At 34.9% G+C, this 23,133-nt stretch overlaps 1 protein-coding gene across 2 annotated transcripts; it reads left to right on the top strand.

Annotated features, from left to right (window-relative positions):
- The first annotated feature begins 1,267 nt into the window (after positions 1 to 1,267).
- Impe1 (Ecdysone-inducible gene E1) lies at positions 1,268 to 22,094 on the top strand. 2 transcript variants are annotated; one of them, XM_083099649.1, is made up of 8 exons: positions 1,268 to 1,447; positions 13,669 to 13,831; positions 14,241 to 14,372; positions 15,684 to 15,974; positions 17,140 to 17,352; positions 17,537 to 17,947; positions 18,574 to 18,825; positions 20,335 to 22,094. In XM_083099649.1, exons 1-8 carry the CDS (start codon positions 1,394 to 1,396, stop codon positions 20,352 to 20,354), a joined length of 1,536 nt encoding a protein of 511 aa, XP_082955775.1. In that variant the 5' UTR covers positions 1,268 to 1,393; the 3' UTR covers positions 20,355 to 22,094. The 2 variants fall into 2 exon arrangements, with proteins under 2 accessions (XP_082955775.1, XP_082955776.1); XM_083099650.1 differs by lacking the exon at positions 20,335 to 22,094 and having other exon boundaries at positions 17,537 to 17,983; positions 18,574 to 18,661.
- Positions 22,095 to 23,133: the final 1,039 nt, after the last annotated feature.

The raw sequence follows: 23,133 nt of genomic DNA, 5'->3' as shown, positions 1-23,133 counted from the left end.
CCTGCGCCAACTCTTTCCCGAGCGATTTATCGATCAATTTTGCAAGCGCATTTCCTTGCGCGCTCTTGGCTGTTTTGTCCCTCTATTTCTTGCGGCACATTCTCGCAATCGGATTCTCCATTTACATTCCGACGTAGTCCATACCGCGTCACTTCCTGTTCGCCAAGGCGACGTTTCTTCGCCTTCCTTTCCACGCCTTTTCGATCGCCGTCTCCTCGCAACGCTTCGTAAAAAATCAGCGCTCAAGAGACCACCAGCTTTTTTCCGCCATCTTCCGCGGTTCTGTGTCAATCTTCTTGCGCTCTCGAGCAACGGTTATCATTAAAACGGATTAGATCTCACCGACTTTCCAAGCGCAACGGCTATATTTAGTATTTTTCAAAACGCGCGATATGTTTACCTATGTAAATAAATAAGAGATAGTTTTGCTCTGTTTGTTATTGTGAAAAAACAAAAAATGCGAAAGAAATTACCTATATAATTAAAAAGAAGATACAGGAGATTGTGTTGGTCTGTTTGTCACAATGCAAAAAATAGACTGCGAAGAAGGAAAAATAGATTGAGAAAAATCAAAGAAGAAATAGTCTAGAAAAAGAACAAATTTTTGACGCAATAAACTACATATATTTCCAGATTTATTATAAAATTATATAATTATAATTTTAATTATATTTTCAGATGTTAAATTATAAAAGAAATATTTATATAGTTTAATTTAATAATTAGAATATTTAAAAAATTTGTCATTCAAGAGGCTGATAAACGCTACCCTATTGACAGCTGATGAAACTTTAAAGAAACAGAAAGAAAGAAAGATGGAGAGGTAAGAAAGCTGAAGAAAATTGTGCAAAAACTGATCAAATTAAATCTGTAAGTAAACTATTCATTTAAATATCTCTATGCGAATTACTTGAAAAATATGTCAGAACAAAGTATCTATCGCCACGTGACTCTAAAGGATTGCTCTGGCAACAGCTTCTTCGCTCGATTGAAGAAAGAGAATCAAAGAAGAAGAAGAAGAAGAAGAAGAAGAAAACATGACGGGGAGTCCAAGACCGTGGCGAAGAGAAGGTGGGGGCCCCACGAGTCGCTTTTGCTCCGTTCCAGCTCCCGCGCCGAAAGCCAGGCCGCCGGGGGTCCGTTTCAGTCTTGTTTCAGTCATCCTCACGTACGCGTAGACGCACCGCGGAGGAGGCGTTCGCCGCAGCTCGTTTACATCCTCTTCGTGCCGTCGTCACGCAACCCCCGACGCGCAACGCTAACGATCGCGCTTGTTACATCGGCGCGCGCTGTGATACATACATACATATACGGTCAATATATATATACGGACGCAGGTGAAGCAGGAAATCGACTCGACGGAGGAGGCCGCGTGGCCAGCAAAGCGGAAATAATGCGCGGAAGTCGTGGGACGATCCTCGTCCTGTGCACGATGATGAATTGCCTGGTGAGTCTGAATCGCTTCGTAATAAATCATTCCACGAGAGTGTCCCCTCTTGGATTTTAGCGCGGGTCCTTCCTCGTGATATAAACAAGAGCGAGCGCCGAAGCGTGGGCGACTTGCCTTTGACATGTGGATACGACTCGCATGGCGAGCACGATGGTTTTAATATAGATGTATATCTCGTGTGTAATGTGACGCTATAATCTCTTTGCGTGAATCCCATTTCGAGATAATTAATGTTAGTCACGGAGAAGGCATAATCGACATACGATCAGTAAATGTCACGAAGGTCTCAAGGACAAAAAATTTAATTATTATATATATGAAATTGATTAAAATACTTATTATATTATTAACATTAGATTCACGAGAAAATTACAGAAACTATTACTATTATTTCCTAGCAATTTTTGCTGACTTTTATTAATGGGATAATACGAATATACATATATCCAACATTAATAAAAGTCAGCAAAAATTGCTAGGAAATAATAGTAATGGTTTCTGTAATTTTGCTCGTCAAATTAATTTCATAAATCTAGTATTAATATTAATCTCTTATATCAATGGAAATTTATATTACACAAGTGTATCTTAAATTATCGCACGTAATGTCACGTGCAATATTTTCTTTGAGCCAAAGTTTGAATAAATGAAACGATTAAATTGCAATGTTAAAGAAAGGTCAGTTTTGCTCTTGGAAAAAATTATATTCGGAAGTTTAACTTTACACATTTTTTAACTACTCTCACAGTTCTCAAACCTGTTTCAATATATCTTTCTATTTATATATTTTCTACGCGACGTATTATTCTCTTTTTGCTGGTGCGCGAAATAATTATTTCCCGTTTACAGTGATCGACAGCTTAAACGAATCATCATTATCATTCTTGTACATATTCATTCACGCGTGGGCCGTGTACCGAACCGTTGTAGATTCTTATTAATACACAACCCACGTAATAAACACACACAGGTGGAAGTCCTTTTCACGCTACCGGTAGCTCTACCCTTCACCGAGTCAAGGTCATGCCTCTCGGGCAGCCTCAAATTAAAATTCTATCAATGTCTATACTGTCGAAGGATAAAATTCTTTTTCTAGGAAGCTCGACTAGAAATGTCGACCGTCAATTGTATAATTTTAGGAGCTTGTCGGCACGAAGTCGCATCTTCCGGCAGAACATTAATTTTATCGGCGTCATCTTCTGCGTAAGAGAATCACGATAATTCTTCCGCCCGACCATCGTCGTCCAGGTCGTTGGACTCTGACTTCGTCCAACGGCTGACGTCGTCGAGGTGTCATTCGTTGAATATGCGAGTGGCGTTAAAGAGGAATGCATTCCGGACCGTGGCATAATCCCCCGCTGGATTATCGCGCTTGAACCTCCCTCCTCGGACGAGAAGTAAATATTTTACCTTAAACGCGCGCGGCTAAAAGCGAAACGTAGCGTCGTCTAAATGCTTAAACCCCCTTAACGACCGCCATAAAATATCGCGCGTATTGATGGCCGCGTATGGCGTCATAAAGCCGCGATTATCTCTCGCGTTAAAGTGTCACGCCCTTTTATATATCGCATGCTTTTCCCGCGAGAAATGGACAAATTGAAAAAATCTCCAGGAATTTGTTTCGAACGACTCGATCTTTGATACCTTTTCTATATAATAATAAAATTGTAATCTAAATTTTTATGACTTTTTGTAAAGGCAAACAATATGCTATATCGTCTATTTTTTATAAATTTTAGATTATAATTTTATTATTTTATAGAAAAGGTACATTTTTAGAATCTAAATCTCTTAACTGAAGATTTAAAAGGAAAATTTACGTCCATAATTATTTATTAAAAGCTGTTGCTTATCGGAATATCGCAGTTTTACTATGGTGTTTCTTTTTTAGACAAATGGCTTTTAAAAAAGCGAAAAAAATTGAAACATTAGTTTTCAATTAACATATAAATGGCAACGAATTTTATGCTTTTCGATCAGGCGCCTCCAATATATTATTTTATATTTCTATTAATGCAACGTGTGCATATGCGATTCATTTGCGATTCGGTGTGCCGTGTGGAATATTGAATTAAACATTAGCCGTTCTTTTATTGAATCGTGAGGGACGGAGAAGGAAAGAGAAGCGTTCGTGCGTGACTCGACGAAATTTAACCGATGAAAGAGCACGATCAATTCCGTTTTTCCGCATCGTGAAGAAAAGTTCAAAGGCAATTGCTTCCAACGAGGGTCTATCTTTTCAATTGTGTATTCTTGTTTAAAATACACCAAATGTATAGCGCCAGTCTTTTGAAGGAAAAACGGAAGAGAAACAAATTTTGGAAAAAGGGTGTGTCTCTGAGAAGCGACAAAAATAGTGACTTTATAAGACTTGAATAATTTTCGGCTATATTATTTTGCACAGTACTATAGTATATTCGAGCAAACAGACGTTAAAAGGTACTGTGCCTCTCGTATCCTAAATAAATAAAACACGTAATGTGTGTGAACGAAATTATCACGTAAAGATCAGAATGTACTTTGACTTTCCTTCTCGTTTAGGAAAAATTTACAAATGAAATTTTATGCTAATGCTTTTATACCAAAATTAATTACAATTTGATTTAAATATTATAACACGTTATATTTACTAAAAAAATATACTTTTCGAAACTTACAAATAAAATTCTATGTCATAATTGATATCGAAATTAGTCATAATCTGATTTAAATTCTCTATAGCATGATATATTACATACCTTGCTAAAGAGCATATAACATATTATAACAACGTATGAATACACATTTTATAACAACATATGACCTTTACCTTGCAATTCAGAATCAAAGATCTCATTGTCAGAAATACAATCGTTTCCATATCGCATTCTCGACTTCTTATTGAACAAAATTATTTTGTGATGCTTCTCCGACCTCGTGCTCGTTGAACTCGAGTTTCATTAGTTTCCCGCTCGCACTAACAAGAAGAAATCTATTGTTTTCGTGGACGAGGTCGAGGAAAATAGATCAGCCACGACGACCACGGAGGCCAATTTGCAGGGAAACAGAACCCGTCCCTTCCTCCCATAGCAGGTTTGTATGCGGCTGTAGTTGCAATCCCATCTGCAGTGTCGATACAGCTCGTGTCCTTCCTTTTTCCAACATTATGCAGCGTATACCTTCGCCTTTCGAGTCTTTCTTGCTGTCGCGGCATCTTCGTTATTGGGAGCGACTTCATTCCGCGTTCGAGAGATAGCGATTTCACGAGATTAATGTCGGATATGCTCGTAGAGGATGTTCGAGAAAATGTCTACGTAGAAAGTGTAAACAAGTAAGATATAGTTTTTTAGAAACTTTATCCATAAAATTTATCGACGAACATGAAATCAAATCATTTTCTCAGCGAAGGCTACTCTTTCTACACCAAATCTATGTTTTTGACATTAAGAGATTAAAATTTCATTGAAATGAAAATTATTTCCAATAGAGATTAAATTTGCAAAAAGTTGCGCATTTTCACTTGTTTATAATTCGGAAATTATTCTTAGCCTTTTGTTTTATTTTTGTGACAGAATATAAGTCACTTCTAAAAGATCAATCAAATGATGAAAAATCCTAAGATGAAGAATATGTGGTAAGATTTTATTCTGATACAGATCTCAAAACATCCTGTACAAATGGAGAATAATTTTCACAGAGATAAACATGTATTTAATAAGAGAAACATACAGTATGATTTGCATGCGGAAAGTATTGACAGGAATGTGAATGATTAGTACAAGAAGATTAACGTTCGTTTCGAAAAGATTGCAGATGTGCGAGCAGCAACTACTAAGAGTATCGGGAGTTGCTCGCTCTCGTAAATTTTTGCGGTTTTTCTTGCTGACGGGTTTTTCCCAAGCGCGCGAGTCTGCTCTTTCCATCACGTCCTTCGTTTTACTCTGCATATAATTCGTATATATAGGGCGCAATTCCCGTGAGTCGAAAGCAGATGACCGGAAAATGTTCGAGTTCCTGATATACTATGTGAGAATATACATGTATATCGATATCTCCTAGGATAATTATGACCGGTTCGATATTTTTATGCAAAAAATATCGTGATACCTTGTAATAATTAATGCTCAGCAATTACTCTCGCGGCAACGATTCGATTTTTCGACGCGATCTGCGACGAGAGCGCACTAATGGCCGCTAAATTGATAGATGCGCGTCACGTTGGAAAATTAACGTTGTCGCGGGCCACAGTTATCCGAAATCGATAATCGATACGCTTTGTGTACAAATATCTCACGCTATTCGTTTTAGGAAAATATCTGTTACACAGTTCGATAAAAATAATAATGTTTTTTCCATATCCTGAATAATCCTAGTAATTGATCGATTCTAATTATTTCTCGTAAACTTTTTATAATCGTAAATTTTTTTAAATACAATTCCATTTCCATCGCATCGCAGTTCTCAGAAATTTAAGATTCAAGTTGCATTAAAGATTATTCAACATACTTTACTACAAATATGGCATAACGTGTTGAAAAAGAATAAAATACAATTTCCCTAAGAAAAACACATCACATGTATTATAGGAGATATAGCGTAGTAAATTATTATTTCTTGAAATTGCTTTTTTTACATAACTTCAATCTCAAGTTTTTTAAAATTATGATACTAGTATGCAGTTGTGAGAAAATCGTATTGAATATTGAGAAATGATTATAAGAATGATGTTATTCTCTTCTGGAAAATTTCTATTTTTATAACTGCATTATTTTCAAAAATGTATATTAAAATATACATATTAAAAATAATACCTTAAAATTCTTTATTATTCTGAATGTTTATAAAATAATATGAGTTACTAATCTCGAAAATCTTGAAATTCAAGTTTAATTCTACGAAAAAAACTTTACATTTCTTTAAATTCAACAAATGCATTAAAAGTGTCAAAAAATATATTTTATATTTTACGTTTACTAAACTTTTATTAGACAGTAGTAAGACTAGTAAGACATCAAGATATGCAGAATATTTCAAACGGAATAATAAAAAGACATAATAATGATGTGACGGTTCTTGCGCACGAAAGATCGATCTCAAATAGAAAAATTGTGTGGGTGAAAGCTGGGACAAAGCTTTTATTAAATGGAACGATGATAATCGATCGATTCCAATTCCGCGTGCGAAACATTGCGGTCATCGCGACGTTTACATGCGGAATAAAACGTTATCGCGTGCGGAGGCCTCGAGACGTGAAAATTATTTCGCGCGTTGCCGACCGTGAAATCGTCAGCGTGACAGAGTTTGTAACACGTGCTCGTAAATCCTATCACTCGGGACGTACGAGTATGTACATAGTACATTGTACGTATCCCTCTCGATACGATGTATCGCGTGCGACGTGTCGCGCGTGCAGCTGCGACAGAATTTACAGCGTCGCGTAACGTAACGTAACGTAACCGTGCACAACGATAACTAACGATATCGCGCCGGATTATTTCGCTCGATCCCTCGCTACCTCGCCGTATTCGATCGATTCATAAATTATCGCTCGTGATATACCCCGCGGCTGTTTACGATCGTACGAGATCTCGCCCATCGAGGCTCAAGCGATCGATCTTCTTCCTTGCAAAAAGATGTTGCGAAATCGAATTGTGAATGCAGATTTCGATCTTATACACGAATGTTTTTTGATCTCTTTTGAGAAATCGAAACGGAATAATTTATGCGATGAGAACAGATTAAGCGAATCTATAATAAATCTATAAATCTATAAATCTATAAATAAGTACTTATTTTGTACTTATTTTTGTTATTAGTTTATTTATAGTCATCAACTTTAATTTTAAAAAAGAATTAATATTTTATTTACTTTTATTTTTACTTAAATTATTAAAATTGTAAAAATATATATATTTTTCTTTTATCGAAATTTTATGAAAATATTATTATAGATAGATTATATATAACAATTATTTCTCAATTTTTATACACGAAGTACAAAAATATAATAAACTGTTCGATGGAATGATGTCAGTATTGCATTTTAACTTAGAAGGATATCATCAACTTTTACACTCGCTTCCTCTTTGAGGGAGAAAACATTTCTCGTATTTTTTTTCTATTAACGACTTCCTTTATTATTCGCGTTTTTTTATCAACGCGTTTCTCTCTTATACTTACACGCGTTTACGATCGTTTCACGGAGAAAATTATTCGAATATAATGTAGACCACACGCAAAGTAACCACACAAGAGAAGATATACTCCATGTACACGAGATTGTGCTTGTATGTGTGTGTGTGCGCGCATTTGCGTGCATACCGCAACAATGCGATCGCGGAGAAATAAGCAATTGTAACAATCTGCTTCGATGGAGAATATCAAGCGTATCTTGATGATAGCGATTAATATGAAATATTGCAATTCCTTGTTATTACTATTACATTGTTAATTATATAAAATCATTTGTATGTGATTAACAAAAAACGCGGGCTTAATTGTATGTTATTAGAGGGAAAACACATGCGATAATACCAGCAAATGAGAACGTTTAACGATTAAATAATTTTAATCAAGATATCTTTTCCAATAACGCACCTCTTATTTTAGATCTCTCTTCCATTTTAGAAATTTACTTACATGAGACTATGGAAATATACTTGTGTTTCTATGTTTGCTCATCGACGACTGACTACTGTGTTGACACTTACTACTACCTATGTTTTGTTTCTTACCAATACGTGTCTATTATATGAAAACAAACAAAGGAGATATTTAAATCATCTTATATATGAATGAAAATGTAAACATCACATTTTGCCCGTTTCATATAAAAACAAACATTACGGTTATTCTATTTATTAAAATATCAACTGAAAAGAAAAAGAAAGAAGAGAAAGAGAGAGAGAAAGAGAGAGAGAGAGAGAGAGAGAGAGAGAGATGGGAACAATATTAAATTATTTTTGGATAGTTGAACTGATGTTGAATTTTAACAGGTTTTATAAAATTATTCCGAGTAATATATGACAATTATAAAATAATTACTAATCATCTTATATCATTGAAAAATTTACATAAAACATATTAATTTAGCGTTATTTAATTCATAGAGAAAAGAAATCTTGAAAAAAATAAAAAATACTATATAATACATTTATATTATGTTTTTATATTATATGTTTTTCTTGATTAGATTCTCTTCATTAGACAAATAATAATATTATTGGTACTGCATAATGCGCTTATAATAACATATATTAAACGTATTTTATAAAATATAATATAAAAACATAGTATAAATGTATTACATAGCATCTTTTATTTGTTTCAAGATTTTTTTCTCTATAAATTAAATAACGCTAAATTAATATGTTTTACGTAAATTTTTTAATAATATAATTCTCTCTTGAGAAGAGATATGAGAATATTTTTCTAAATATGTAATCATTTATTTAAGAAGAGATGTAGAAAAAAATACTGTAGAATAAATTTCTTCTGCAATTGTTGCAACAATCTGATAATTTCTCTAATTCTGTCTAAATTTTAAAGCACAAATATTTTTACATGTAGAATATCATTTATTATTATAATCTTATTGAATATTTAATGGAATATATAATAAATATCATATATTATATTTATATGCAAGCTGCATGTGGCGATTAAACAGTTTACTCTTCTCACGCTCACTCTCTGTTGAAGGGAATTACGTTCGGAAGGAAGCATACAGACTCAGTTCCCATTTCCTATTGGAACATCCATGCAATTATATCTGCAATTATAACTGAACTACGATTTAACTATCGTTGCAGGGAGACTCATGAGAAAATTGCGAAATCATTACGGCATCTGTAATACTCTGTTTCATAAAAATTGCAGACATAAATCTATCTTTGCTTTTAAAGAGAAAAGACGTCTTTTTTCTAAATTTAGTAAAAATTAAATAATATATAATTATATTTTCATCCTTTAATTTTAAACTTGAAAGAGAATTAAACTTTTATTTGAAAAACAAAATAAATAAAACAAATATATTTTTATCTATCTGTACAAAATGAAAGATAATTGCAATTTTGTACATTTACTTTCCATCGTAATTGAAAGTGCGATTAATGTTAAATGCTCGTTTTACGTAATTTTTATCTATCTTGATTGCTTAGATTATTTCTGGGACATATATACGTTTTGCCCAAACGTATATGCTCACGTTCCGTCATCCTTCGAAGCCGTAATAAAAGCGCGAGCGGAATTTCCGCGCAGGAAGAGCCGACGTCCTCGACGCGCTTCTTCTCGTAGCACGATCGAGCGCGGTTATTCTATCCAGCGTTTAAATTGGCTCGGCTCGTTAGACGTAATTAAGAGCCGGCGGGAGGCTCGCGATGAATATAAAATTCCATCCTGCCGTCCCTCTACGAGATTGCAGCGCAGTTTTGCGCGCGCTGGTCTCGTGCGCTGCGTTTCCACGTTGCGTGCAACACCCGATTAAGCCTCTCCCTCTCGAGAGTGGCGGATTAATTTTCTTTCTGCAATATATTCCGCATATGCGTGACTACGCAAACTGTGTAACGAAGATTTTGCCAGGAAAGAATGAAATGTACATGTGTATTTTGCATTTTTTTTTTAAGGAATTAATATAGATAACAGACAACATTCCTCGGAGATTAATTAATAATGGCACGCACGCGCCCTGGGAAAATCAAGCGTGATGCAGACATGCCTTTGCTTAGATTTTTCCTAAAGGCACTTTAAGCATCGTCGACACCGTGAAATGACGCGTCCATTCAAGAAAACTCATCTATTATTCATCAACGTACGAATGCGTCCGCTCGACGCGAGAGTCTGCGGTTCCGAGCGTTTACGGATTATCGTCGCCAAATGTAAGACGTGATTCAGAGTATACGGTAATTTTGCTTCACGGCTGCACACGAGACGCATCTCAGAAACGTATATTCCGGTTATGCGCAGACGCGTCCGATCGATCGCTTTATAGTTTGATTAGAAAATAATAAATCCTGTCACATGTAGGACAAGGAGACGTAAAAGTTTTACTTGCGAGAACGTAATAAATCGAATCGTGATATTTTTGGGAATTTATTGTACGACATTTACGTGAAAATTAAATATCCAAGACCGCATGAAAATCTTAATGATAGTAAAAAATTTATCGTCGTCGTTTATTAAAATCGTGCTTATAATCGTTTCTTGAAGAAAAATAGAAAATTTGATATTTATTACGTATACACAGATTTGCATGTCTATATAAATAAAGACGTTTCTTTTAAAGGATTTATTTAAGAAATTCTTAATATTTGTATTTATATATAATAAAATTAAAATTGATCAATATAATAGAGTAATAAGCTTTAAAATGTATAAATGTACATACTATATACATATATGTATATTTCATTGAAAATGTAAATAGATAAGAAGAAACGCATTAACGTAATTTTTCGCTTCATATTTTATTCAGATAATTTATGTACAATTATTTCTCTATCTTTTTCAAAGAAATAGCATCTCTACTCCTGGAAAATCCCAGGAGATACGTTTTCTCTCGTACTTTACGTTTCCACTTGTAAGAAAAGCAATAAAACGGGAGGAAAGACCAACGATTCAAGCGAGATCGGTGGAACACAATAGTTTAGAAAAATGCGAGTAGTTAAAGAGCTCTTGGCGCGATTTTTTCTCTCCTTTTAGAACAGGATGCGTATCTTCTGGACGAGCGATAAAAGTCTCGGATATCTCGATACATCAGAGATGCATCAGTCGTCGCTTCATAAAGTGGACGATTTCGCGCTTCAACGTCCTCGCGCGCGTTATTTGCTCAAGTCTCTACCGTTGGTGCGAGATTCGCAGACGATTCTCCTCGAAATAAAATTGCGCGAGCCGAGATGCACGGTGCGCTAACGGTGCATACGCGCGCAACGGATGTCGTGTCACCTTGCGGTGCTTAAAGCGTGCAGCCGCGAATCTGCCGCGCGAGCGATTTCCATTTCCACTTCCACTTCCACACATTTCTAGTCGTGGGTACGACTAGACTAGGGTCGACTGGGCGATTTAAGCGATGCGCTACGTTCCTCGCAGCGCCCGTGTATTTCCGCGTTCCCGCAAAAAGAAACGTCGTGGAAGAGAGCAAGAAAAGAGAGCACGATCTTTTAATTATGTATCATTAGATGAAAGAGATTATATGTAAATCTTATGAAAATGTATGAGAGGGGAAAAATCTTATCTTAATCGAGACTTTTTCATTCGAAGATAAGAAAAGATCCCAAAAGTTATGTATAAATCAGATTCATATTCTTAATATAAAAATAGGTGAATTTGAATATTTCAAAAATTCTTGAGATGGTTTACTTTATGTAAATTTCCGATCTAATTTTAAAATTAATTTTTCTTTAGAAATATCCAGGTTAAATGTCCAGATTCAAATGTCCAGATTAAATTTCGTAATAAATAGATGATAAAATTTTAATCGTCGAGAGAGAAGGATCTAACAATATTTTATATACATATATTGAAAAGATGCATTAATTTTTATAAGGCACCAACGAAATAATCATGTTGCCTCATCCGAGCGCACCGGACTCGTGGATATGCGCAAAAATGCACAGGCATTGTTTGCAAATCGTGAGAAACCGGGAAACGACTAGGTAGAGAAGAAGAGAGAGAGAGAAAGAGAGAAAAGCAATGAAACTGTGTGCATACTCGTTGGGCACCCACCCAGCAATATACGTTCAGCGTGAAAGAATAGCAATGCACGGAAGCAGCTTCTGGAAGATCACGAGAACTCGCTTAGTAAAGCGCGCCCACCTAGTGAAAAGAACCGCGATGCACAGGAGGTGTTTCGACTTTGATACTCGATCAATCTATTAGCGTTCTCGAGTGAAACAAATCTGATCGATTAACAATGACTGATTCTGAGAATGATTAACGATTGATTTCGTGAGTTCTGTTTTGGATTACTTGGGATATTTGGATTATTAAGTTAATCAATGAAATACTAAGCGCTTGATTGATTAATCAGGGCAAAGAATTTTGTACTTTAAAGCCAAAATAGCATCGATATATTTTACGAGATATAATTTATATTATTTATTTATATCATTAATGTATTATGTATTAATCAGATTCAAAATTAATCTTCGATCGAACATATGCAAATTGAATTTAGTTGCTCTCAGATTAAACTTGCTTCACTCGTTTTATATATGGATTAACCGAGAAAATGAAAAAGTGTGCACATGTACATTAACTTGATAATTAAATATTCAAATTATTCATGTGAGATTAATCGATTGATTAAAAGAGAGAATAATGATATATCGTATAAAAAATTAAGTTCATTGATCTCAATATATTGCGAGATGCATCAAGGTGTGTAAAGTTTATTGAAAACGAGAAAATTTTGGTTTTTATAAAAATATTATCTATTCTAATGAAGAGAAAAATATTGAAATCGTCGTACTATTAGTCGCAATCGATCATCGTACCATCTGATAATTTCTGAAGTTATTATATGATGACATTGTTAGATAGATTCGAAACGTATCATTCATCAACTTAATGATGTGCTAAATAATTGATTTAAACATTTTGTGGCAGCTTGACGTATTTGTGACATTTGAAAAAGTAGTATAAATACATATCCTCTTGAGTATTCATTAAGCATTCCTGAAGAAAAACATGTAATATAGCTTAGAATCGTAGCTATAATAGTAATTAAGCTAAGTATAAGGAATAAATTGCTGAAATTAAAGTTCAAATTTATTTTATTTTTTTGTAATAAAGAAATTAAGGATATGAAATTCAAGAATTAAGAAAAGAAATTTTTAATTAGGATTTTAGAATTAAAAAAAAATTAATTTATTATCAAATTATTTTTTTGTATTATATAATTATTATTACATTAGATCTTTTCTCCCTTAAAATATATATACATGTATTATATGTATATTTAAAATTTATTTAATTTTTATAGTGTTTTAAATTGTATAGTATTAAAAAATTTGCAAACCTGTAATACTCACTAAACTAAATAGAAAATGCTCAACAATTTATTATTTATTATTATTAGTTTTTTTTTATTAATAGCGATTTTCTATATTTAGATAATAAATAAATTACTTATTTACGTCTGTCCGTCGTCTATAAGAATTCTAGTTACGCTACTGTCTAAAGAACTTATGAAACTAGGTCATCCGAAGGGAGAGCACAATTCATTCTCGATTTTCTTGTAGAGACTGACCTCATCCTCGCCCACTTCGACAAGTGTGCGACTTGGCGATGAATGCAACCGAAATCGGGACTGCGAGGCTGGCATCCCTAATAGCGAATGCCACTTAGGTTATTGCCAGTGTCAGCCCTTCTTGGCCGGCTACAATGGCACTCAATGTCTCGAATGTAAGTCCCGCTAAAGTATCCTCTTATCTTCTTCAACCATATAGCTCATTCTTACTGAAATAGATGCTCTTAGGACGTTCGCTTTTATGTCTGTTCTTGCAGGAAATATCAAAGTAAAAATAAAAAATTACAAACTGGGATTGTGTGATGAATTCATATATGACTTGAACAGTTACTTGAAATGTATATAATGTGAAGCATCTAGCTAAAAAAAATTATCTTTGAAAACAGATCTTTTATTAACTTTTGTTATTATTTTTAATAAAAAAATTTTTAATAAAACTTTTATTAACTTTTGTTATGATTTTTAATAAAAAAAGGAAAATCATTATTATGCTACAGATAAAAGATTAAAGACTTGTTTAAATCTCTCTTTTAATTTTACAGCGACTCTCTTTTAATTTTACAGCGACTCTATTGGGCTATGATTGCCTCGTGAAGGAACAATGTTCTCTGAAAGTGGCGAACAGTGACTGCCTCGAGGGCGTATGCAGATGTGAAGAGGGACACTTGCAGTTTCACAGTCACACTTGTCTGGGACGTAAGTGTATTTTACAATAATTAACACCTTGTAAAACTTATAACATACTTATAATTTATTATTCTAAAATAAGATTATAAAAGTAAAAAGTTTGATTACGTATCACAAAATTATATAAAATAAAATCAATTAAAACGCGTGTGTGCGCTTTTTTTTATGCGTCACATTTTTTTACCTTATTTTATTTATAAAAATATATTGATCAAATTAAATGCGTAAAAAATGTTAATATTTTATTCGTGATATAGAGAAATTTTAATTAAATTATGACCGATTTATTTCTGTAGATATCAAACTTAAAATCGTAAATTAAAATTGCAAATAAAAATCGATTTAATCATGACGATTGATAGCGAAGCAATGACATCATATTGTACTTAATTGCTATATTAATACACCGCAATGCGGATACGATGGGCACCCATAAGCTAGTCGCTTGAGTTCCTCGAGGTTACCGCTGGAAGCTATCTTGGCATGACATTAAGGGGATCATTAGCGACGTGGAGCAACGTACATCGGTGAAAGGATCGATGATGAATAACCAGACGAAGCGTAGTTATAATATCACACGAAGAAAATTCTCATTTATACAGTCTTATTCTCCTCGGCTCATCGAACGCGCATATGTTATGATAGTTTGTCATGGAAATGATATTCTGAAAAAATACCATCTATATTCTGCTGTCATTTAATTTATCGAGAATCATTTTCGATCATCGGCAACTGTTATTGTGCCGTTCCGGTATCTATGACTTCTTACACTAACAATCTTTATTATTATATATGCGAAAATATATGAGAGAGGAAGGGCGGAATTTTACGCGTAAATTACAACATTATATAATTCAAATAATGATTTACAATATTTTATACTTAATATTTATAAAATGATTACACAATATTCTCAGTACATAATTAAACTTGAATTATAAATTACATTCTAGTTGTTCTTGTTTTTTGTAATAAGAAAAAATTACAAAATAATTATAAAACAGAAGACAAAAATTGCTAGGATTGAAAACATTTCAAAGATTACGAGAATTACAAAAGAAATGATGGAAATTACGAAAAAATTATAATAATTAAGAAAATGCAAACTATTTCTGATTAGTGTCTCTTATATACTTACTAATCAAAACTTTTTTACTACAATTTGTTACAACTTGAGAATTACGAATGTAGCTTGATTATATCCCACGAATCTATCAAGAGATAAAAAGTTTCATTGCTTCGGGGGAAGTTTGGTAAACAGATGTGAAATTGACTCGCGTGTAAATGTTTCGTGAATCGAGAGACTAATTTAATTTGCAGCGGCGAAACTCGGCGAGATATGTTACGAGCACGCTCACTGTCGTCTCTGGGACCCCGAGTCGCATTGCGATTTTCTCATTCCGGATTTATTTGGTCGCTGCCAATGTACCGCGCCGATGCGCCGCGAAGGTGACGTATGTCGACCCGACAGTCTCGTGAGACCCGCGCTGCTTCCGGAACACCTGCCTCTCCCCCAGGAACCGATAATAGAGGACATCACCGAAAACGAGCATGATAAGGAAGCTAGCACCGAAGCACAAAAAGGCGAGACTCAAGGAGAACAAGATACAGGTATGTATGTCTTCCAATTGAAATTCGATCACTCAAATTAATTAATATAAAATTCACAGTTTTATAAATTCCTATGTTAATATGTATATATGCATATAATTATATAAATTAATACCTACAAATGCACGAGGAAGTAAAGTTGGAGATTTTTTTCATGCTTAGGAATAAATCTTCTGACCATATCAAGAGTCGTTTTTTTATCAGACTGAATTCTACAAATTATTTGTTGGCCATAGGGAGCACATTATTTTATATGTAAACTATTGAAAATAATCACTTAAATAAATTATTTTGTTTAAGTAAAATAAATTTTAAAATATTATTTTTAAAATTTATTTTTCACAAAAATAATATAAGAATACAATATATAATATTTTGCTTTTCCAAGTAAATTAATATATTAATTATGTCTTATATAACATTGTTTAATTATATGAAATACAAATATAAAATTATAAATATTTTATTTGATATAATTAATTAATAAATCTCTCTCTAAGTAATACTTTTGTCAGGAGATTTATTCCTAGCACAAAAAAACACTCTATCACTATCTTTTTAAGAAAAAAAGCACTGCGAGACTGTCGCAGAATTGGAACTGCGTCCTAAACTTCGTACTCTGTCGAGTGCGCAAACTTGTACCGGATAATGAGCAAACATTTGGTACCTGACTTCTCCATAAGCCACTTAGCATTCCCGTAGAGTAATCCTCGAGCGTTGTATGGGAATTGTATCAGACTGTATCATCGCTTCCCCCTCGCTTTTCCCCTTCCCATGTTTCACGCGTCTTTTATCCGGTAATCAGCTTTTCCGTGTGCACACGGTCGAAACGGGAATTTGCGGAGACCGTGTGCGATTTCCAGCCCGAATGCACTCGAGCGGATTAACGAGATGAGGCGATTCGCGCATTCTTAATTAGCGCGATCATTAGCGAAACACGAATGGCACTTCCCTGCGAACGTGAATATACAAAGAAAACTTGGTGCTTTGCTTGGAGTCTACACCGAATACGAATTATACAACCAAAGTGTTATTACCTCCTATTATCGCTTTTGAGGATTCTCTCATGCCAGCCTAAAATGCGTTAATTAGATAAAGACAATAAGCGATTGTCGTGCATTAATCTCTAGATGATGAGATTTTCTCCGATATTGCCTCTGAACAGGCGTTCAAATATCCTGGCTGAAAAACGCATCGATGCTCCTATCAACGGAAGCTCCCAGTCAATTGATACCGATAAACCTGGTGACCAGGCCGTCATTGAGACCCGGAACCAACGATCGTTTCGGGCCGAACGAGCTCCCCGATGACGACGATAGCATCGTCATCGAGGCAGAAGTCATCGAGTCCACTCATGTCACAACGTCCTCGACGTCTGGTAAGAAATAAGAGAGATTTTAACATTCTTATATTTTGAAACGTATCTTTTTTCGCGACGTATACCACAAGTTAACGCACACCAAGATGAGAATATTAAAAATTGACGGATCAAAGTGCTCGCGTTCTCCATCTGTGATACCGTAATTTGATCTAATTTCCGCTCAACCCCCGCCGTCTTTCAGCGCCAATAAAGACGGATCGTCACGAGAGCACGATAATGACGGCCGTCAGCCTGGGACTGCCGTGCATCGCCGATCTCGAGTGCCGTATGGCCGATCCGATGTCGCGTTGCATCGGCGGCGTGTGCGACTGCACTTTTCCGACGAACGGCAGTTGCAACGCGCATCGAACCGGCTGCGCGCCGGGCACGTTCCAGTGCCGATCGTCCGGCAGCTGCATCAGCTGGTTCTTCGTCTGCGACGGCCACGAGGATTGCGCCGACGGTTCCGACGAGGAATGCACCGGCCACCGCTGCCCGGTGCAAGCGTTCAGATGCAACGACAGCAACGTCTGTCTATCGAGGGCCGTGCTGTGTGACGGCAACCGCGATTGTCCTCGCGGCGAGGACGAAATCGGCTGCAACAATCGGCGAAGTCGGTATCCTCGCATCTGTCTTTTAGGAAATTTTTGTAATTTTACTATATTGGTTTGATATTTTTTTTAAATATTGAATAATTTCAAGAGAGATGATCATTTTTTTTAAATCATAGAAAAGAACAAGAGCCTATTTGGGAAAATTTTTTTAAAATTATAGAACATGGAAACAAAAATCTTTTTCTATGTCATTTTTTAATATTTTTTAAATTGAAATTATAAATTTACACAAGTAGTAAATTATTTAAAAAAGTGAAAAAATTTATTATTATTTGTTATCAAATTAATCGCTGTTCTATTATAAAGCTCTCGAAATTGAATATTTTTTCGCTGATATTTTCTTGAATATTGTTTTCTATTTTCAATATAAAAAATTATAATTTTTATTATAACTTATTTATTTAGAAATAAATAATTTAAGAAATATATCTTTTTTAAAAAAATTAAGTCTATCTATCCTTATCATAAAATTGGTTCAACTTTTGCATTCTCTCTTAATAAAGTTACTATGATCATTGCGATTATAATTATTATCGTATTCTCTTTCGAAAGGAATGAACAATTTTATACATTGATGCCTTCCGCTTCAATTTACACTCGAAATTTCTCCGATCCATGTTCGCAGAATGTCCCGAAGGTTCGTTTAGATGCAACAATGGTCAGTGCCTGCCGGCGTACGAATTCTGCAACGCGGTGGTGTCCTGTAGGGACGGCAGTGACGAGCCCAGAGGTGCCTGCAGGACGCGAGATCGCTGGATCAGCGCGAGATTCTGCCCGTTCAGGTGTGACAATGGTAGGTGTCGTTCCGATGCGATAACCTGCAGCGGCCGGGACGGATGCGGCGATGGTTCCGACGAGAAACACTGCAGCGTCTGCAGTAAGTAATCTCGACGTGAAAAATTGATAATGACATATAAAAAAATCACTTCAACTATAAGCGCCGCATCTTCAAAAAATTATTTCTCATTAAAAAAACGTGATAAAATCTTAAATGGAATATCATACATATTTATATAATCATCGACTTCTTTTCTCTCGATGTTTCCTATTTACAGCTGTTTTTCCGTCTTTAATTTGCATTCGGGAGGCACGCTAGTAATCAGTTGGGAAAAACCACATATATTAAAGTTAATAGCCGTTTATGAGGATGTTTCTCTTGGAAAGAATGTGAGAGGTATCTTTTTTCCGCGTTGTCGAATAAATAAAGCGTTGTTTACAAACGTTAGTTTGTTTCCCTCCGAGATTTTTATTATTGGCAATTACTGTCCTGTCCATGTTGAAATTTTCAATGCACATGCAACAAGGAGTAATCGTTTGCGATTCGATGCATCGAGCCGTCATGTAGATCTGCGTGCTCCTTCGCTTCCTAGAACGCAAGACGGGGTTACGCTCGCGTGTAATTAGAGCAGGATGCATCGATTACGTTGCTATCTTTCGTAATAATCTCTTTCACGCGCATCCGGAAGAATGTACAGTGAGAAATTATATAAATGAATTAATCATAAACAAGAGCGTGCATATATCCTGAGACGGAAACAATTCGCGCGATTCGGAGGCACGGCCTCGTGGCGGGTTGTTTCACGCGACCGAGATAGGGGATGACCGTACATTCTTGCGAACAATAGACGAAAGAATAGCGGAAAAAAGTGGAACGTTCGCAGAAGAAAGAAAGGAGACCAAAATGTGGGACGTTGCTTTCTTTCCGCTCTGTAAATAATAAAAACAGCTTCTTTTGTATTTTTATGAGCGAAAATGTTTCTTCTCAAAAGAACATAGTTATAATATATGCGATGTAAAATATTATTATTCAGATCGATTCTAAAATTAGAGCAAAGATGAGTTAATTAGAGAGATGTGTTATACCTAAAACAGTAATATCCGCCTCATAGAATTTTTATTAACTTTGAAGTCTTATTAAATTTGAAGAATTTGCGACGAAATATCTGGAGATGTTATTAAAAGCGCAATATTGCTTTCAAAAATTTAATTATCTTAGATTGAAGAATTTAAGTCAACATTAAGTACTATTCATTAGTGGATTTATTAGCACTATAAACATATTATATCAGAATATATGTGAAATGCAATAACATGGATATATGTGAAATTAAATAATGAAATTAGATAATCAATATATTTCTTTAAATTGTATTCATTTATTATTAATTAAATTGTATTAATTTATCATTAGTTAAATTAATTTATCAGATTTTCAGTTTATTTTCTCGTAAATTTATCAAACTCTGCATAACATTCAATATTCATTATGATAATAGAGACAAATGATAATCTATTCTTTTTCGCAACTTATCATTCTCAGCGTAGGCACGATGTTCTACATTATTGTTTGCGATAAGACGTTGATTATCAAGCTGGCATATTGCAGGGTGCAGCGGAAGGATTTAATCTCGACCGGTCGGCCGATTTCTTCGTCATTTCGCGTCGCATCGTCGGATAAGGAGAAGAAAAAGAGAGGGAGAGGAGAGCAAGTTACCACCCGGCTCGCGTCCATGGTTTCGCGAAACAAGTTGTGCTCGAGTAGAAGGGCACAGAAAGTAAGTGTGACCAAAGATCGTTAAGCCGTATCGCGGCGCAATTTAAGCTTTCGATCGCTCCGCGGTTTCGAGACTGAAAGCACCGTTTTTACTCGGGCCGGCTCTCACCGCCACGAACAAGGAGGGAGACAGAGAAGGAACCTATCGTCGCATCTTCTGCGCGATCTCGCTCGTTAAACCGAACCGGTCCAGTGACCTCGCGAGTAGCGAGTCGCGTACTCGGGAGAAATGATTGCGCTCGTGTAATAATGGGACTTAATCGCGTATAATGATACCATAAGAGACGGGGATAATTTGCGCCGAGGGATAGTCCTGGTTGCCCCGTGATGAGCACAGCGTGCATTCAGGACTGATCTTCTCAGTGTTTGAATTCCAGGCAAAGTACTGTGTCCGAGGTCTCTATTTTAACGGATAAAATTAATGTCATAATCAAAGATTTAGGTAAAAAATGTTAATTTATATTATTGAATTATTATAATATTATTCACGTTGTTGTCGAACACGTGTGCTGGTTTGCACAGAGTGTGATGTAAGACAAGCGTGAAATGTACGATTGCTGGGTATATTTCTAATAAAAGAGAGTGGAAATATCAATATTAGTTTTGAATCTACGCTCATGCACCATGTTTGTAGCACGGAAGACGCAATATCACAAGTAAATTTTTATTAAAGAGTACATGTATCGATACTGATGTATATTAGTATTAATTCAGTTCTCAACTTCTCTGTAAAACTTATTGCATACATTTAAATTTAATATTATCGACAAAGTGGACGAGAGTGATAATATCTTCCGTTGAATTTTAATGACGCACGTATTTATTAACCCCTTGCCTTACGATTTAAGTTCCAACGGCGCGTGTCACAATCAACAGCAAGGTCAGTCACGCGTCGAGCCATTTAACGGTTCGGCCGAGCGCTCTTTGTGCCAATCGCACACATTTCTTCTATTTTTAAGAAAATATATTTGAACGTGCGAATGTGGCCAAGAATAACACGTAACTGAAACAGAAAGACATCGGCGACAATTAACCACGAGCCTGACCCATGGTTCTTATGTTTGGCCTGATTTCCTTACCACGCCCAGGTAGAACATGAAACCCATAATGACATCATTATGACATCATCTTTTAAAAATTATATAATGCGATTATTGAACTTAAAAATTTATGATTCTTTTTGTCATCTTTAACTCATTTTTTAATCATTTTTGTTTAGGTAACTTTTAAGTGATAAATAAAATCATGATGACGTCATAATGATGTCATTATGAGTTTCATGTTCTACCTGGGCGAGTCTCATACGATATTGTAGGCGAAGGGGTTAAAGTAGCTATCAAAAGTCGTTTGGAGAAAAGAGTAGATATCTTATAAACATTAAAAGTGTACAGATATTATAAAATTAACGAGATGTAATAAAATATGTAACAAAATATGAACAAATATTTTTGTACAATTTTGTATGGCTATCAATTAGTTTTTTATCTGACGTTTTGTGTCCGATATATATCTAATTTATAATCCATATCTAGAAACATCTAATAAAGAAAATGTAATTTAATAAATTTTAATAAAATCTCAAATTATCTGTATTAATTATATTTTTACCTGCGTAATAAGAAACCATCTTCCCATCTGCAATTTTGTGCCGCTATTGTTTTTTCTGGAATATATAATAGTAAACTAGTTGGCTCGATATGATATTTTAAACGAACAAATACATCACGAACACGTTACATAACGAATGTATTTTGCAATATGTCAAGTGTAAATAACGCTTGTTAGCGAATTATCGACGGTATACGATGCAAATCTTATTATCATCGACCTTGGACTCGTGGGAGATTTATATTATAAATTATCTTGTCTCTCAATAACGTCATTGCATATAATCTTTTGTACATCAAATTTCTTAAATTTCTTAAAAATTGTAATATAATCGAGCATATATTTTAGAAACTGAAATTATATTTATTATAAAAAGATTATATATAAAAGGATGATAAAAGGATTATATATAAAAATGTATTATTTTTCTTCTAAATTAAAAAAAAATTTTTTGTTAAATTGTGTAATAGTTAAAGTAAAAAAATTTCTCTATATAATAGCAATAAATTATTATCGACATTTTTAAAGATTATATTTTATTGATTATAAAGAGAGATAAATTTTGCTTTACTGGTTCACCAATTTTTGAAAAAAACGCATAAAAATTTATTGGACTGAATTATTGTACTAGAAGTACTACAATATACTATCGGAGACTGTATATTCGGGAGAATTATGGAGATATATTTTAGGCGAGCGAAAGTAAAGGAACAAAAATCCCACAGTGCACCTCGCGCACCTCTACGCAATCCAATGTTTCCGCGGTATGGCGTGCTTTGGTCCCGGGCAATTCCGCGACTGCGTGCCTGGCTTCGTCGGTGCTCGTCGATAACTGTCCGCACGATATATCCCGGAACAACGTGCACGTGCCGCAGCATCAGGTACCTCGTCCAACAAGCGAACTCTAAACTCTAGAGAGAACGTCACACTGAGATTGAATAAATTCATCTGGCTCTTTAGAAACTTGGATGGAAAACTTCAACGCTGGACGTTCTCTTCGTAAAATATTTTTCCAACATTTTC

The sequence above is a fragment of the Camponotus vicinus genome, unplaced genomic scaffold (assembly GCF_025532165.1).
Source record: "Camponotus vicinus isolate PSW18456_S1 unplaced genomic scaffold, iyCamVici1.0 SCAF_5, whole genome shotgun sequence".
NCBI classification, from domain to species: Eukaryota; Metazoa; Arthropoda; class Insecta; order Hymenoptera; family Formicidae; genus Camponotus; species Camponotus vicinus.
The sequence above is the reverse complement of the archived record's forward strand: the minus strand, read 5'-3'. Positions and strand labels throughout refer to the sequence as shown.

Excerpts from the sequence above, each read along its gene's own strand:
- Impe1 (XM_083099649.1), top strand. The coding sequence starts at position 1,394 with ATGCGCGGAAGTCGTGGGACGATCCTCGTCCTGTGCACGATGATGAAT. Across the intron at positions 14,373-15,683 it reads CAGTCACACTTGTCTGGGAC|CGGCGAAACTCGGCGAGATA; the intron begins GTAAGTGTATTT and ends TTTAATTTGCAG. Across the intron at positions 15,975-17,139 it reads TCAAGGAGAACAAGATACAG|GCGTTCAAATATCCTGGCTG; the intron begins GTATGTATGTCT and ends GCCTCTGAACAG.